The 16034-nt window shown below is 39.0% G+C and overlaps 1 protein-coding gene across 30 annotated transcripts in view; it reads left to right on the forward strand.

Annotated features, from left to right (window-relative positions):
- Positions 1-16034, forward strand: part of REPS2 (RALBP1 associated Eps domain containing 2) — a 196101-nt gene that overhangs the window by 101330 nt on the left and 78737 nt on the right. For all 30 annotated transcript variants that reach the window (XM_077988221.1, XM_002808517.4, XM_015127008.3 and 27 more), the window contains exons 7-9: positions 1331-1394; positions 3745-3887; positions 10464-10558. In XM_077988221.1, the coding sequence (XP_077844347.1) occupies positions 1331-1394; positions 3745-3887; positions 10464-10558 (302 nt within the window). The remainder of the gene's footprint in view (positions 1-1330; positions 1395-3744; positions 3888-10463; positions 10559-16034) is intronic.

A 16034-nucleotide genomic window follows, 5' to 3' on the forward strand; every position in this document is an offset into this window, starting at 1 on the left:
TGAGTTCAATTGTTTTGATTTTTAGATCCCACAAATAGGTGAGAACATGCGATGTTTGTCTTTCTGTGACTGGTTTATTTCACTTAACGTAATGATCTCCAGTTCCATCCACGTTGTTGCAAATGATTCGATCTCATTATTTTTTTATGGCTGAATAGTACTCCACTGTGTATACATACCACATTTTCTTTATTCATCTGTCGATGGACACATAGGTTGCCTCCAAATCTCAGCTATTGTAAGCAGTGCTGCAACAAACATGGGAGCGCACATATTTCTTTGATATACTGATTTCCTTTCTTTTAGGTATATACACAGTAGTGGGATTGCTGGGTCATATGTCAGCTCTAATTGTAGTTTTCTGAGGAACTTCCAAACTGTTCTCCATAGTGGTTGTACTAATTCACATTCCCACCAACAGTTAGCATAATGTTTTAAAGGCTCATTCATGTTGTATGTACCAGAATTTCATTCCTTTTTGTGGCTGAATAATTCCATTATATCAGTACATCCCATTTTATTTATCTATTCATCAGTTGATAGGCATATGGGGTTCTTCTACTTTTGGAGTATTAAGAATAATGCTGATTTGAATATTTGTGTACCAGTTTTTATGTGAACATATATTTTTATTTCTCTTAAATAAATACCTAGGAGTAGAATTGCTAGATCAAACTGTATTGGGAGCTGAAAGCATTCAGATTCAATCTCAGTAAGGTCTAACATTTCAAGTACAGCTGGGTCTTGCAGTTATGTTAACATGTAAAGTAGAATGATTGCCTGATTTCAATTGATACAGGTAAATCAAAAATGAAGGAAGAAAGATTCCCGGATAAGTTTCTCAAAACGCCACTAGGAGTTCTTAAATCTCACCAAAAATCTTTCACAAGATGTCTGTCTTATCTCTGTGTGGTGGGATCAATGGTATTAATTTTCTTCTTTTTGGTCAGTTTTCTATTACTTTTCTATTTGAAATTTCTATTTGAAATGTGCCAAATTTGTTCAAAGTTTTGAAATTCGTCTTTTAAATTTGTGGCAAAATTTTGCAAATTTTGGTAAAAATGAAGCAGAAATTAATTTATGTGATTTGCATCTTTCATGAGCATTATGTTATTGCTTCTTTTGCCCTATTGTAATTTATATATTTTTAAAAAAGCTAATCATGTATTGCTTTTGGTTCCATGATTCATAATTGCTTTGAGGAATAAATATGTTTGTGGTTATACAGAAGAGATTGCTGAATGAAAAAATTGTGATTCATTTGTATATAAATGTAAAAGCTACTCTAGCTGAGTAATTAATGGTTTATTTAAACAATGGCACTTGACAGGTTCTGTGGCCAAGAACTTCTTCACCAAATCAAAGCTTTCCATTCCAGAACTCTCCTATATATGGTAAGTACAATTAATGCCATATGGCATTCATACCATCATCCATAACCCATCTTTTAGTTCCTACCTTTGCATTTTTAAAAGTCTTATGTTTTGAATGATGTTTTTAACAGACTACAAGAGTGAATACAACTCAGATTTTTGTTGCTGTGAAAATTAAATGTTATATGAAAAGTACAATGAACAATGTGTGGCACATATTAAGCACTATAAGTGTTAACTATTATTTTAAAGTAATTTCCTAATTATTATCCCCATCTCAATCCCTTTTCAGTCTAGGCAATTGTGGGCATATGAAACTTACCATCCTGTAGATTTCATTTTCAGACTTTTCTACTAGATGGGATACAAGTAACCAGAGGAGATTGACAAACTAGTTTTTATATTTTATAAGGCTGAGTGAACAGGTTGAGGAATATTTTGGAGTTAGGTTAGGTTTGACTATTCTAGCTGCCTCTGAGCTTTGTAAATTTGGCTGGTGTTTATCAGCTGGGCCCTAATTCAGACTTGCAGCTGTGGTATCCACTGCACCTTTATGCACTCTGGCTCCAGAAGGGCTGTGCTGGGATGGTCCAGATGGCTCTATTTGCATTCATGAAAATGCTCGGTGCTGCTGTAAACTCTCGGCTGTGTGTGGGCTAGTTCTTCCCCAAAACTGGGCAGGCGATCACACTGCTATAAATATATAATTAAAAACACTGGAATGTTTATATAAAGCCTTTTGCATGAGGATTTACAGAATTATGTTGGGATTTAAAATTGCTTGTCATGTTTTGTGCATCTTATTGGAAAACTACTCCAATAATACTCATGCATGCCAATGCATCTGGGATTCTGAGCTGGATTTAGGTTCTTCAACAATATATACTCTGGCATAATTTTTTTGTTTTTACAAGTCTTATATTAGTTTTTTGTTGTTGTTTGTTTGTTTGTTTGTTTTTTTGGAGACGAGGGCTCACTCTGTCACCCAGGCTGGAGGGCAGTGACATGGTTATAGCTCATTGCAGCCTCTGACTCCTAAGTTCAAGAGATCCTCCTACCTCAGCCTCCCAGCTAGCTTTTCAGTTTTTTCTAGAGACAGAATCTTGCTATGTTGACCAGGCTGGTCTTGAACTCCTTGCCTCAGGCAATCCTCCTGCCTTGGCTTCTGAAAGCGCTGGGATTACAGGCATAAGCCACCATGCCCGGCCCTTATATTAGATTTTCTGGCTAGGGAAGAAAAAAGAAATTATCATTTTGAAAAGAATACCATTTGTTTTGGCAGAATTCCCAGTCTAAACGTTATTGGCATGAGGCTTCCTATCTTTTTGTTGAGACATGCCCATGAAAGCTGAGTGGTATTCTCTCTATCCAGCATATGAAGCAGTTTCCTGACCCCTCACTCTGGGAACAGCTATTTCAGGGCCCCAGTTCATTCGAAACTGGAGGAGGAGGATGTGAATGGTCTAAAGGAAAGTTATGGAGCTTACCTTAGAAATATATTTTCTTTCAAATAGTAATACCTTTCTAGAATAATTTTGTTTATGTCTTATCTCTATGCTTGTCCTAACACAAGTATACTTGTCTCTGTCTACCTTAGAGATGGTTAAGCTTATGGGGTCTTAGATATAATTCTTTGGCAAATCAGTCTCTTTTGTGCTCAGTAAATAGGTCTGTGCCTTCTAGTGGGAAATAATGACTGAAGTTAAGCCTGTTTAAGACTCCCCTTTCTTCATTTTTGTCTTATCTGGTTCCAGTCTTCTTTAGTTACTAGTTTTATCCTAAAACATCATTCATTCCTTTTTTTATTGAGCTTACTTGTATTTTCCCAGTAGGGAGTTCTCAAGCAAAGAACAGTTTGGTACAAAGATTTACGTGACTTGAAAAGTTCAAGGTTTTCCCTTAAAGCTGAAAAACAAAGAGCTTATATCTGTGCTCCAGGTAAACTGCATAGTGGCTGGGACAACTATAAAATGGCTGGGGCCACCCTTCCTCTGCCTGTTTTGAACACCATGTCCAGGGCTTTTCACCCCATGCAGCCTGCATTTACTGAATGACTGTGGACTTCTGGGTATCATTTTTATTTCTGTGACATAGTTTCTTGTGCTGTGTCCTCAGCGTTGTAAGACACACCAACAATGGAACCTGAAGAACTTAAATTTTTATTTATAAAATGCTACTGATGCTGATCCCATCAGTCAACATTTTTCTTCCTTGGAGTGGCCCCCAGAGATTTCAAATGGATTTGGCTAGGAGGGTTTGGGTACTGGTAGGGCCATCACCATAGAGTCTGGGAGTTTTATTGGCACATTTGTGCCAAGTAACTTGTTCTGTAAGCCCCATGGTAGGTACTCATGACATTTGTTTCATCTAGGGAGCTTAGTGATGCTGACTGTGATGGAGCCCTGACCCTGCCTGAGTTCTGTGCTGCGTTTCATCTCATTGTGGCTCGGAAGAACGGCTACCCATTGCCTGAGGGCCTGCCTCCAACTCTGCAGCCAGAGTACCTGCAGGCGGGTAAGGCCTCACCATCAATTGTAAACCTTAAGTACTTTTCCTCCAGGCTGTGTAAAAAACTTTTGTTTCTTAAAATGATGTCCAGATACTTTGGGGAGTCCTTAGTATTTACAGTTATTCTTCTTTAACTGCTATTAGACTTTTACATCTCATAATGTGAGGAATAGGGCTGGTCTGGGTAAGTGTGTATTACCTGTTTTTCTCATTCTATACCCTCTGGATGGATTTGAACCAAAGTCACTTACCCTTTCATGACAGTTGTGAAATAGGCAAGTACTGAAATTCCCAGCTGGTATAAAATGAAGAGGAGGATCCTGTAGAGCCAAGTGTTAACTTGGCATTTTTAGGCACACCCCAGTGTCTCCAGGTGGCCCTGGGCAATGGAGTGGAATAGAGCTCTTATACCTAATTTAAAAGTCAAAAAATTACATGCAGTGAAGTGTGCAAAGTGTTGTCACCTTAAATGTATGCTCGATTAATTTTTATATATGTATACACCCATGTAACTGCAATCAGATATAGAATATTCTAGCATATCAGAAGGTTAGAATAGAACTGTTATGTTTCTCCTTAATAAAACAGTCTCACTCAAATTATTGTTTTGGACCCTTTAGATAGGAAAGAGTCATGGTGAGTATAACATATGTATTAATTCCTTTGGGAGAGTGGAAAAATTAATAGTGTGTCTTGCCCTATTCAAAGGCAAGTGGGCACTGGTCTGATTTCCATTATTCATGGAAGTATAGTGCTCATTGAGAGGCCCCAGAAATAGCTGGTGCTTTCAACAACCTTTCTCAATTTTTAGGGAATGGCTGTTAAAGAAATGAGAGCTTAGTCATGGGTGATTATTAGCAAGAGAGAGCAGTGTCTAAAGAAACTTTAATTACTTATTAGTAGAGTATAAATTTTGTGATTAGATCTGCAAAAGGCCTTGGATTATCTTGTCTAGTCCCTTCCTCATGATGATACCAGATTCAAAGTGGCAAATGTCTTATCTAAGTCAGTCTCCGTGCCTCTGACTCTCTTAAATAAAGAATCTGTCATTTTCTGTGTTAAATAGTGAGAGGATAGGAACTCAACCAAAGGGAAGAGGCCAAGTTTGTGGCTGCTGCTAAGTGACAGGTAAACATGTTGGGGGAAGAGTGACCCATTCTGGGATCTTCTTCAAATGTCCCCATAAAATATATGAAGGGGAGAGATCAGAGAGCAAAATCTACTAATTTGTGGACTTGGATTTTGCTAACAATACCTGCTTTCTCCCTACTGCAGGCTGTAACTCCAGCCTGCTGCCCTTCCTTAGATGCTTGGAAGATCCTCATGGGTCCCAGGAATTAGCTTGCAATTGAGGAGCATGGGAAACTCCTCTTTTCTCTTTGGTGTCTTTCTCTCTCCATCTCATTCTCTCCCTCTTCTTGTCCCCTCCCTTCCCCTCCCCTCCCCTCCTCTCCCCTCCCCTCCTCTCCTTTCTGTTTCTCTTGAATGAGGGCAAAGAAGCACTGGCATTCTGGGGGCTATCTTGACACCTACATGGCTCTCATTGCCAAGGCAGTGCAGGGCCATAGAAGAACCTCTTTTCTTGGGATTGGAGACACATGGGACTTTTGTCTCTCTCTCAAGGGAATTAACAGCTGGCAAAGGGCCAAGTTCTGTTCTAGGGTTAGTTATATTTAATACCTTCACTGTGTCCTCTTTCAAGCCCTGGAGAGAGTCCTGGGTAACCTCATCTCCCATACCCCCACTGAGTTTTCTGTTTGGGGGTCATAACTAGTGCTGTTTTATTATTTTGATGCCATATGGCCATGGAACCTGTGGGACATGCCATGACTCCTTATTTGAGAAGTCACTTTTGTAGGTGTCCAAGTGTTTCACAGACTATTTCAAAAGTCACTGACATAATGGCTGGGTGTGGTGGCTCACGCTTGTAATCTCAGCACTTTTGGAGGCCAAGGCAGGTGGATCACTGGAGGTCAGGAGTTTGAGACCAGCCTGGCCAACATGGTGAAACCCCATGTACTAAAAATACAAAAATTAGACAGGTGTGGTGGCACACACTTGTAGTACCAGCTATTAGGGAGGCCAAGGCAGGAGAATCACTTGAGCCTGGGAGGCAGAGGTTGCAGTGAGCCAAGATTACACCACTGCACTCCAGCCTGGGTGATAGAGCTAGACTCCATCTCAAAAAAAAAAAAAAAAAAAAAAAAAAAAAAAAAAAAAAAATCACTGACATAATTTTTAGATATCTGAAATGTTAACAGGAAAGAAGTAATCTCTTGGTTCCTTTCCTACTGCCAATGGCTTCTTTTGACCTGCTTATTCAGTAAAGGGGAATCTATAAAAAAGCACACCAATGAGCCTCATGTTTCTTCCTGGTCTTTTATGGAGACTGTCAGAATGCATTTATACAGGAACAAGGCAAGAATCTGTCATATACACTTCAATTAAACAAAAATTGCACATCATTTCCAGGGCTTGTGGGATTAATCTTAAATAATAATTATATAGTTCTAACAGAAAACATGAAAATAACCCATAAAACTCTATCAAACTCAGTGACGGTATATTTTAAAATGCTTTATCACTCATGTTTATCATTGTATGAAGCTTAAGAAAATGGCCAGAACCACCTAGGTCTCCTCTGTGCTTTTTTTTTTTTGCTTTTCTTTGCAAAATATGAGTGATTCTATTCATTTTTTTGTTCATTTTAATGGCATCTCATTTAGTTTTTTTTTTTTTTTTTTTTTTTTTTTTTTTTTTGAGACGGAGTCTCGCTCTGTTGCCCAGGCTGGAGTGCAGTGGTGCAATCTCGGCTCACTGCAAGTTCTGCCTCCCGGGTTCACACCATTCTCCTGCCTCAGCCTCCCGAGTAGCTGGGACTACAGGCACACGCCACCACACCCGGCTAATTTTTTGTATTTTTAGTAGAGATGGGGCTTCACCATGTTAGCCAAGATGGTCTCGATCTCCTGACCTCGTGATCTGCCTGCCTTGGCCTCCCAAAGTGCTGGGATTACAGGCGTGAGCCACCGTGCCTGGCCTAGTGCTTTTTTTCTTTCCTTTTCTTTTTTTTTTTTTAAAGCTTAACTCTCACCTTTTTCCAACTTTTTTCTAATTGATCTATATTCAGTCTTTAAAAAATCTAATCCAGTTTTTGATAAGATTGGTGAAGAGGATAAATTTGGTTAATATCTTCATGCATTCATAACTAGACAGGCTTGTTTTCTAAAATAATATATATTTTTTTGAGATGGAGTCTTGCTCTGTTACCCAGGCTTGAGTGCAGTGGCATGATCTTGGCTCACTGCAATCTCTGCCTCCTGGGTTCAAGCAATTCTCCTGCCTCAGCCTCTTGAGTAGCTGAAGCTACAGGCACCTGCCACCATGCCTGACAGATTTTACAGATTTTTGTATTTTTAGTAGAGACGGGGTTTTACCATGTTGACCAGGCTGGTCCCGAACTCCTAGCCTCAAGTGATCCACCCACCTTGGCCTCCCAAAGTGCTGGGATTACAGGCGTGAGCCACCCACCACACCTGGCCTGTTTTGTAAAATAATGGAAGAGGAATTCTATCTGATGCCATTTTACTTGCAATTATGGAAATAGTCTCTTTTCCCTAATAGTAAAACTTCAATGACAGAGTTGTATTAGTTGGTGGCTTACCCTCTAGCCTTTTGATAGTTTCAGCTGGGTGAGGTGACTGACACCTGTAATCCCAGCACTCTGGGAGGCTGAAGCAGGAGGATCAGTTGAGGTCAGGATTTCAAGACCAGCCTGGGCAGCGTGGTGAAACCCCATCTCCACCAAAAAATACAAAAATTAGCGAGGTGTGGTGGTGCGCACCTGTGGTCCCCAGCTACTTGGATGGCTGAGGCAGGAGAATCGCTTGAAGCTGGGAGGCAGAGGTTACAGTGAGCCGAGATAGCGTCACTGCACTCCAGCCTGGGTGACAGAGTGAGACTCCGTCTCAAAAAAAATAAAAATAAAAATAAAAATAAATAAAATAAAATAAAAATGAAAAAAAAAGTCACCTTTTGATAGGTGATTGGGTGGGTTCTGGTAGAAATTTTTGCCATAGAGTTTGTTAAAAAATATCTGTGAAGTACTTACTGTGTGAGAGGTACCACATCGTTCACTGTGGTCAGAATGCTGTATGAAACAGAGCTCCTACTCCCATGAACTAGTGGGCAGTTAATACGTGCCATCAAGGGGAAGCACAGATGCAGCCAGAGGGTGCATGACCTTAGGGAAGATTTCCTTAAATGTTTGGGCTGAGATGTGAAGACTGAGCTAGGGACTACATAGGTGAAGAAGGGAGAAGCTTAGGTTCTGAGAAGGGGGAACAGCAGGTTTGCTGGGGAGGCTCTGAGAGGGGACTTGGAACATAGGAGGAGTGAGAATTTCAGGCCACAGTGACTGGCGTGCACGGAACCAGGGTAGAGGGGCTGGGTTGAAGCTGAGGAAGAAGGTGGGGAACATATGACGGGCAATAATGTTACCTTATTTTAGGCTGATAAGAGACACAATCAGATTTGCTATGTGAAATGATCATGCAGATCATGCAGGATCATGCAGGTCCAGAGAACAGGTTTTGAGGGGCACAGGTAGAAACCAGAAGACTAAGTTGTGGCAGCTGGCCAGTCAGGAGCAGCAGGGCGCTTGCACTGGGGAGGCGACAGTGAGATGGAGACATGTGGACACCTTGGAGAGAGATTTAGCAGGTAATTGACAACATTTATAGTTTTGGAAAGTGTTAGCTTTCTTCACAGGAAGATCCCCTTATGATAAAGCATCAGTCATATAATACTAGTCAGAGCCTTGATTGATAGACCAGAAAGAGAAATCTTAATAATGGTTCACACCACTCTTGGGGCTGGACTGAGGAATGGTGCTTTTACTGAGTTTTTACCAAGGAAACAGACTATGAGGTATGGTCAGAAAAATCACCAGGGCCCACAGTTTGCCCCATCTGATACTGGTGAAATTCAGACCAGAGTAAGCAAATGAACAAATTAAGGTGCTTGTTCTTTTTTTTTTTTTTTTTTTTTGAGACGGAGTCTGGCACTGTCGCCCAGGGTAGAGTGCAGTGGCCGGATCTCAGCTCACTGCAAGCTTCGCCTCCCGGGTTTATGCCATTCTCCTGCCTCAGCCTCCCGAGTAGCTGGGACTACAGGCACCCGCCACCTTGCCCGGCTAGTTTTTTGTATTTTTTAGTAGAGACGGGGTTTCACTGCGTTAGCCAGGATGGTCTCAATCTCCTGACCTCGTGATCCGCCCGTCTCGGCCTCCCAAAGTGCTGAGATTACAGGCTTGAGCCACCGCGCCCCGCCAAGGTGCTTGTTCTTAACTCCATGTGGTGCTGATACTCAGACCAGTAGTTACTTCCTTACTTACTGTATATATGTATGCATGTATGTATTTATTTAAATTAGACACGTAGGTAGGAAGGTAGGTAGATACATAGACAGATGAGACAGGGTCTCACTATGTTGCCCAGGCTGGTCTCAAACTCCTAGACTCAAGCAGTCCTCCTGCCTTGGCCTCCCAAAGTGCTGGCATTACAGGTGTGAGCCACCATGCCTGGCCAATGGTCAGTACTTTACTGCAGAAGGATATTGGCATTTCAGTCCCTGATGGGAGTGGGAGGGTGGGGAAGGATTTAAAACAATGCCAATCCACTTTTCACATTTGATTCAAGTTTTTTTAAACCTTGCATTACAATTTTATTTCCTAATAGCTTGTCTTGACTTGTAGCTTCTGTTTATTATCTGGCACAGTCTGCTTTTCCTCTTTGGAATATTGACAAATTTTCTAGCTGTTGAGATATTTCTTTCCTAATTACTTTGTGACAAAGTAGTGCAGCAGAATCTGCTTCTAAGACATAGCCTGGTGTGAAGTAATTAGCTTACCAAGTAGACTGATCTTTCCTCATGTGAATTCACTTAACTACTGAAATAACAGCCAGTGTCACTATTGCATATTGAAAGAAACCCTTAATGAGATTCTTTTTTCTTTGTTGTAAATCAGCAAGAATTTATGCTCTTATTTTATCATTCCTGACAACCAAGGAGGTAAATATTTCATAAAATTACCTTGGGTGCACGTCATTATAAGATCTTGCCTATATCCAACAATAGTTAAATGATGTATTTCCTTAGTTAATGTCCCTATACATTAGAAACTACACTAGTAACATGGTTAAGACTTACATATTGTGATAGTGATGGTTAATGTGGAAAATTACTATGCTATAAAATGAAGTGTTCAGAGCACATACTCTTCAGCCAGACTGCTGAGAGTTAAAGTCCCTGCTCTTCTATTTATCAGCTGTATGACCTTGAGTAAGTTGCTTAACTTCCCTGTTCTCAGTTTCATCACATGTGAAATGGGGATAATAGAAGTACTGGGTTGTCCATGTAAAGAACTGAAAATACTACCCTAGCATGATGAATGCCATAAGTGGTCTATCAGAGCTAGCTGATTTTGTTGTTATATTTAACGAGCACAGAAAAGCTGATGGGAAACACTGATTACTATGGCTCTAGGAAATATTCTTATATATTCTTTTTGTTTCTTCCTAGCTTTTCCTAAGCCCAAGTGGGACTGTCAATTATTTGATTCTTATTCTGAGTCACTGCCGGCAAATCAACAACCTCGTGACTTGAATCGGATGGAGGTAAAGATTTTCGTATGCTGATAAATAAGGATGTGTATGGAGTTAAATCCATTAGCCTATGTTCTTTATGAACTCTGGAAAATGAACTTTTTTTTTTTTGCTTGAAAATGAGCTTTTATAACATTTCCTTTTTGTACTTGGTAATTATTAATACTTTGATGCTCAGCCTTTCAGATCTAGACACCAGATGTATCTATAATTTTTCCCCTTTTCTCCCTAAAACTGGATGTGCTAAAGTAAGTAACATAATCTCTAGACCTTCTAGATGCGAAAAGTAGATATAGCCAAACTAAGCCAGAAAATTCTAGCCAAGTTATTTACTTTAACCAAGCTTTAATTCCCTAGTAAATAATTTTAATTGTATTTTTATCAGTTGGGCATTAATAAGCTATACTGAACCAGAACTGCTTTGAGAAGAGGTTTGAGGACTTTATATGAGGGCCCCAAATCACATTCGGAATTCCTTCAGGGTTTTTAGCTTTTGGACCAAAGGAGGACTGATTTGGATGATCCCCAAAAGGAACTTGGAGAATTCCCCCAGTGTTGGGCCATGGATGGAAGGACTTAGCCAAGTGCTTAGGGAGCCTTAGCTATGGATCAATAAATAGGAGTTGTTATTGTTGTCATCACCACTGTCATTATCATCATTATCACCATTATGATTACTATGATGACAACTTAGGATACCTGCTGTTTCCTTCCTTAAAAAATTTGGAAATGTTTAATAAATGGAGCTTTATTCACAGACTCCTGTTAGAGTCCTCTGACCCTAGTTGAAACCATTGCAAGATGATAGAAGTCAAAGGCAGGGAACAGGGACATTTCTTTAATTTCTTGTGACTGTGCATGATGATTTATTCTCTCACATGAGGCCCTCATGCCTGTAGCGTGTATTATGGATGGCATCGTCTGCTCCCCTGTGAGCCAGTCAAGCCTGCCTTTCCAGTGCTCCTCTGACTAACATCTCTGTTTGCCACTTTGCTTTTCTTTCTTTGAGTTGCATCCTCCATGATACTTTCCTCAGATTTCTACTCATGGGAAAAAGACATAAAGAAAAGTCACTTCAGGAGGAATGACAGATGTGCATTTGAAGAATTTTGGTTAAAATTTTTTTTTTTTCTGCAGAATGCATATGACAGAGACAGATAAAATAGTTTGCCACTTTTCATGGCCCTTGGTTTACTTTGGAGATTCTAGCAGTGTTTAAAGAGCTTTGTTTATCAAACCAGGATGGATACTTCTATGGCTCTCTGACTCTGTGTGTGTATATATGTGTATGATGGCCCCCCTGCTTGCATAAAATGATGAAGTTATTAGTTGATCTTCTTTTAAAATGGCCATAAAATCTGTTACACACACACACACACACACACCCCGATGTCTTTTATACTCTTACACACACACACACACACACACACACCCTGATGTCTTTTATACTCTGTTACACACACACACACACACACACACACACACACACACACACACAGAGTCTCTCTCGCTGTCTCTTTGTCTCTCTCTCTCTCTAATGTCCTGGATGACGTTACATATATTCACCTTTGTGGATGTTATATGCAGCTAGCTTTATATACTTTTGTATACTTTAAGTGACCTTCTTGGGGAGGGGAGATTAAAAACTACCTAGTCTTTTTTTTTTTTTTGGCCCTATCCAAAGAAGAAAGCAAAACAACAACAAAAAAATCCCTCTTTTCCAACCAAATTGTTATTTTTGAGGATGCTATGGTTTTAGACAATGAATGCAGTAAACAGAATTCAAGGACAAAGTAATAGGGTTAATTGATGGTTTGTTCATTTAAGAAGTATGGGTCAGATTGCAATAATGATTCAGTATTTCATGTTCTTCTAAACTATTACTGATTTTTCTTTCTACCAATCTTTTAATATATCATGAATGCATGGAGTTTAATTAGATTTTGGAACTAGCGCTGTGATTGATGACTCCAGTATAGGTGGTTGTGTTCTGAACAAAGCTGCAGCTGATTTAGGTCCCAGGTCATGAGAAATTGGCTTAGTGATACATCTTTTTCTAAAGACAGCAGAGCTGTAGCCATGCACTTATTTCCATTAAGAATTACAGATGATAATTTCAGGTATATTTCTCTTTATGAGTGTCTCTTAGATTACTGGATTTCTTTCTTTTTCTAAACAGCTTTACTGATAGAGACTTTACATACCATACCCATTAAAGTATATAATTCAGTAATTTTTATTATATTAACAGTTGTTCCACCATCACTACAGTTTAATTTTAGAACATCATCAGCCCAAAGAGAAACCCAATACTCATGAGCAGTCACTTCCTATTCCTCTGTCTCTGCCAGCCTCTGATAATCACTAATCTATTTTCTGTCTCTAGATTTGCCTATTCTGGACATTTCATATAAATGGAAGCATATAGTATGTAATGTTTTGTGACCGTATTCTTTCACTTAGTATAATGTTTTCAAGGTTCACTCAGATCATAACATGTATCAGTGCTTCATTCCTTTTTAATGCTGAATAATATTGCATCGTATGGATATGCTACATTTTGTTTGTCCATTCATCAGTTGATGGACATTTGCATTGCTTCCACTTTTAGCTATTATAAATAATGCTACTATGAACATAGATGTACAGGTTTTTGTGTAGATGTGTGTTTTCGGTTCTCTTGAGTATATACCTAGGAGTGGAGTTGTTGGATTGTATCATAACTTTTTGAGGAATCACCAAACTGGTTTCCAAAGCAACTATACTATTTTACATTCTTCCACTAGCAGTGTATGAGGGTTCCAATTTTCCCACATCCTTGTTAACACTTATTGTCTGACTTTTTGATTTTAGACACCCTAGTGGAATTAAGTGGTGTCTCATTGTGGTTTTGATTTGAGTTTCCTAATGATTAATGACATTGAGCATCTTTTTGTGTGCTTATTAGCCATTTGTATATCTTTTTTGGTGAAGTGTCTAAGTCCTTTGTCCATTTTAAAATTGAATTACTTGTCTACTATTGAATTGTAAGTGTTCTTGTGCTTTTGGCATCATATCTAAGAAACCATTGCCTAATATTAAATCACGAAGATTTACTCCCGTGTTTTCTTCTGAGAGATTTTTGTTTTTGTCTTTTTTTGTTTTGGTTTTTGAGATGCAATCTCACTCTGGAGTGAGATTGCCAGGCTGGAGTGCAGTGGCATGATCTCAGCTCATTTGCAACCTCTGCCTCCCGGGTTCAAACGATTCTCCTGCCTCAGCCTCCTGAGTAGCTGGGACTACAGGTGTGCGCCACCAAGCCCAGATAATTTTCTATTTTTAGTAGAGATGGGATTTCACCATGTTGGCCAGGATGGTCTCGATCTCTTGACCTTGTGATCCGCCCACCTCGGTCTCCCATAGTGCTGGGATTACAGGCATGAACCACTGAGTCTGGCCTCTTCTAAGAGTTTTATAGTTTTAGACCTTTACATTTAGGCGTGTGATTAATTTTGAGTTAATTTTTGTGTATGTTCTGAGGAAGAGGTCCAACTTTATTTTTTTGTATGTGGATTTCTAGTCATCCCAGCACCATTTATTGAAAAGACACTTTTTTCCCCTTTGAATTGTCTTGCACCCTTTTTGGAAATCAACTGACCGTAAATGTAAGGGTTTATTTCTGGGTTTTCAGTTCTATTCTATTGATCTGTATGTTTATGATTATGCCAGTACCACAGTGTCTTGATAATTTTAGATTTGTAGTAAGTTTTGAAATCAGGAAGTGTGAATTCTTTAACTTTGTTCCTCTTTTTCAAGAATATTTTGCTATTCTGACTTCCTTGCATTTCCATATGAAATTTAGGACAAGCTTGCCAAATTCTGACAAAAAAAGATTGCATTGAATTTGTAGATCAGTTTGGAGAGTATGGCCACCTTACCAATATTAAGTCTTCTAACTCATCAGCATGAGATGTCTTTCCATTTATTTAATTTCTTTCAACAGTTTTTTGAGATTTCTTTTTATCTACATTGCCTACTTCTAAATTATGTTATTCTCCAAAGGGGTCTGATTTGTAATGCAGGTGGCAAAAGACAATGAAGGAAATGCACTGTTATGGTACATTGTTCTATTGGAGATAGTAGACTTCGGATAGGAAATTATATCTAGATACTTCATTTTAATGAGTAAATCTCAGCACTATATGAGGCCGAGGTGGGCGGATCACGAGGTTAGGAGATCGAGACCATCCTGGCTAACACAGTGAAACCCTGTCTCTGCTAAAAATACAAAAAATTAGCCGGACGTGGTGGCACGTGCCTGTAGTCCCAGATACTCAGGAGGCTGAGGCAGGAGAATCGCTTGAACCTGGGAGGCGGAGGTTGCAGTGAACCAGGACTGTGCCACTGCACTCCAGCCTGGGGGACAGAGCAGGATTCCATCTCAAAAACAAACAAACAAACAAACAAACAATTACTTGAGTGAAGACTGTTAAATCCTAGACCAGTTTTCTACTAAGTAATACTTCGGTCTCTTTCTTGGGAATAGTTTAAAACAACAGTTTAAAACAAAAGTGTTGCTTATCTCTCTGGGGTTGTTTAGGTTCTGAGAGGTAAACCAATTAACTTTTTGGAACACCAGATGGCTCCAGGAATTTGCTCTCTTTCCTTCAAGATAAATGTTACAATTTATTTTTATTTGATTTGTGACTATGTTTTAAATATAAACAGTATCAAAAGGCATATGATGACAAGTCTTCCATCTACCAAGTCACCTTTCAATTCTTACATATCTTTCCAGAGTTTGTGTATATAAATAAAGCAAATGTGAATATATATTATTCTTTAATCTTATAGGCCTTAGAGTGCATATTCTTTTCCAGCTTTGAGGTATAATTGACAAAAATTTATATTTACGGTGTTTTGATCTGTGTATATGAAATGATTACTGCAATCAAACTAATTAACATATCTGTCACCTCTCACATAGTTACCTTTTTTTTTTGGTGTGGTGAGAACATTTAAGATCAATTCCCTTAGCAGTTTTCAAATATACCATACATTGTTATTAACTATAGTTAGAATGTGTGTTAAATTGAGAATTTATAAGAAATAAATTTACAGTAAGTAGATTTTAAACGGTTTAAAACTAATTCATACTTAATAGATTTGGGTATTCACATTAGTGTAAGTGAGGACTTCCCCCCGTTTGCATTAGGAGAAAATGTTAATCTGCTTATCGTAAAATTATTTTATCCCATAACAAGAAGGCTGTTTTAATCAGGTTTAGACACCATCTGCATGACAGATTTTGGCAAACACCCACATTGTGGGGCCACTTGTCAGAACTTCTTTGTGTTTGTGAAAAAATACATAAAGGACAGATTTGTTCTTGGCCAAATGGACAAGAGTCGCTATGCAATTCTGTGGCTGAATCCCAGTGTGAATTCAGATTTAATACATGTCCCTTAATCTGAATCATATTTTTCCTCTGTGTATGTAAAATTTCAAT

The sequence above is a fragment of the Macaca mulatta genome, chromosome X, assembly GCF_049350105.2.
Source record: "Macaca mulatta isolate MMU2019108-1 chromosome X, T2T-MMU8v2.0, whole genome shotgun sequence".
NCBI classification, from domain to species: domain Eukaryota; kingdom Metazoa; phylum Chordata; class Mammalia; order Primates; family Cercopithecidae; genus Macaca; species Macaca mulatta.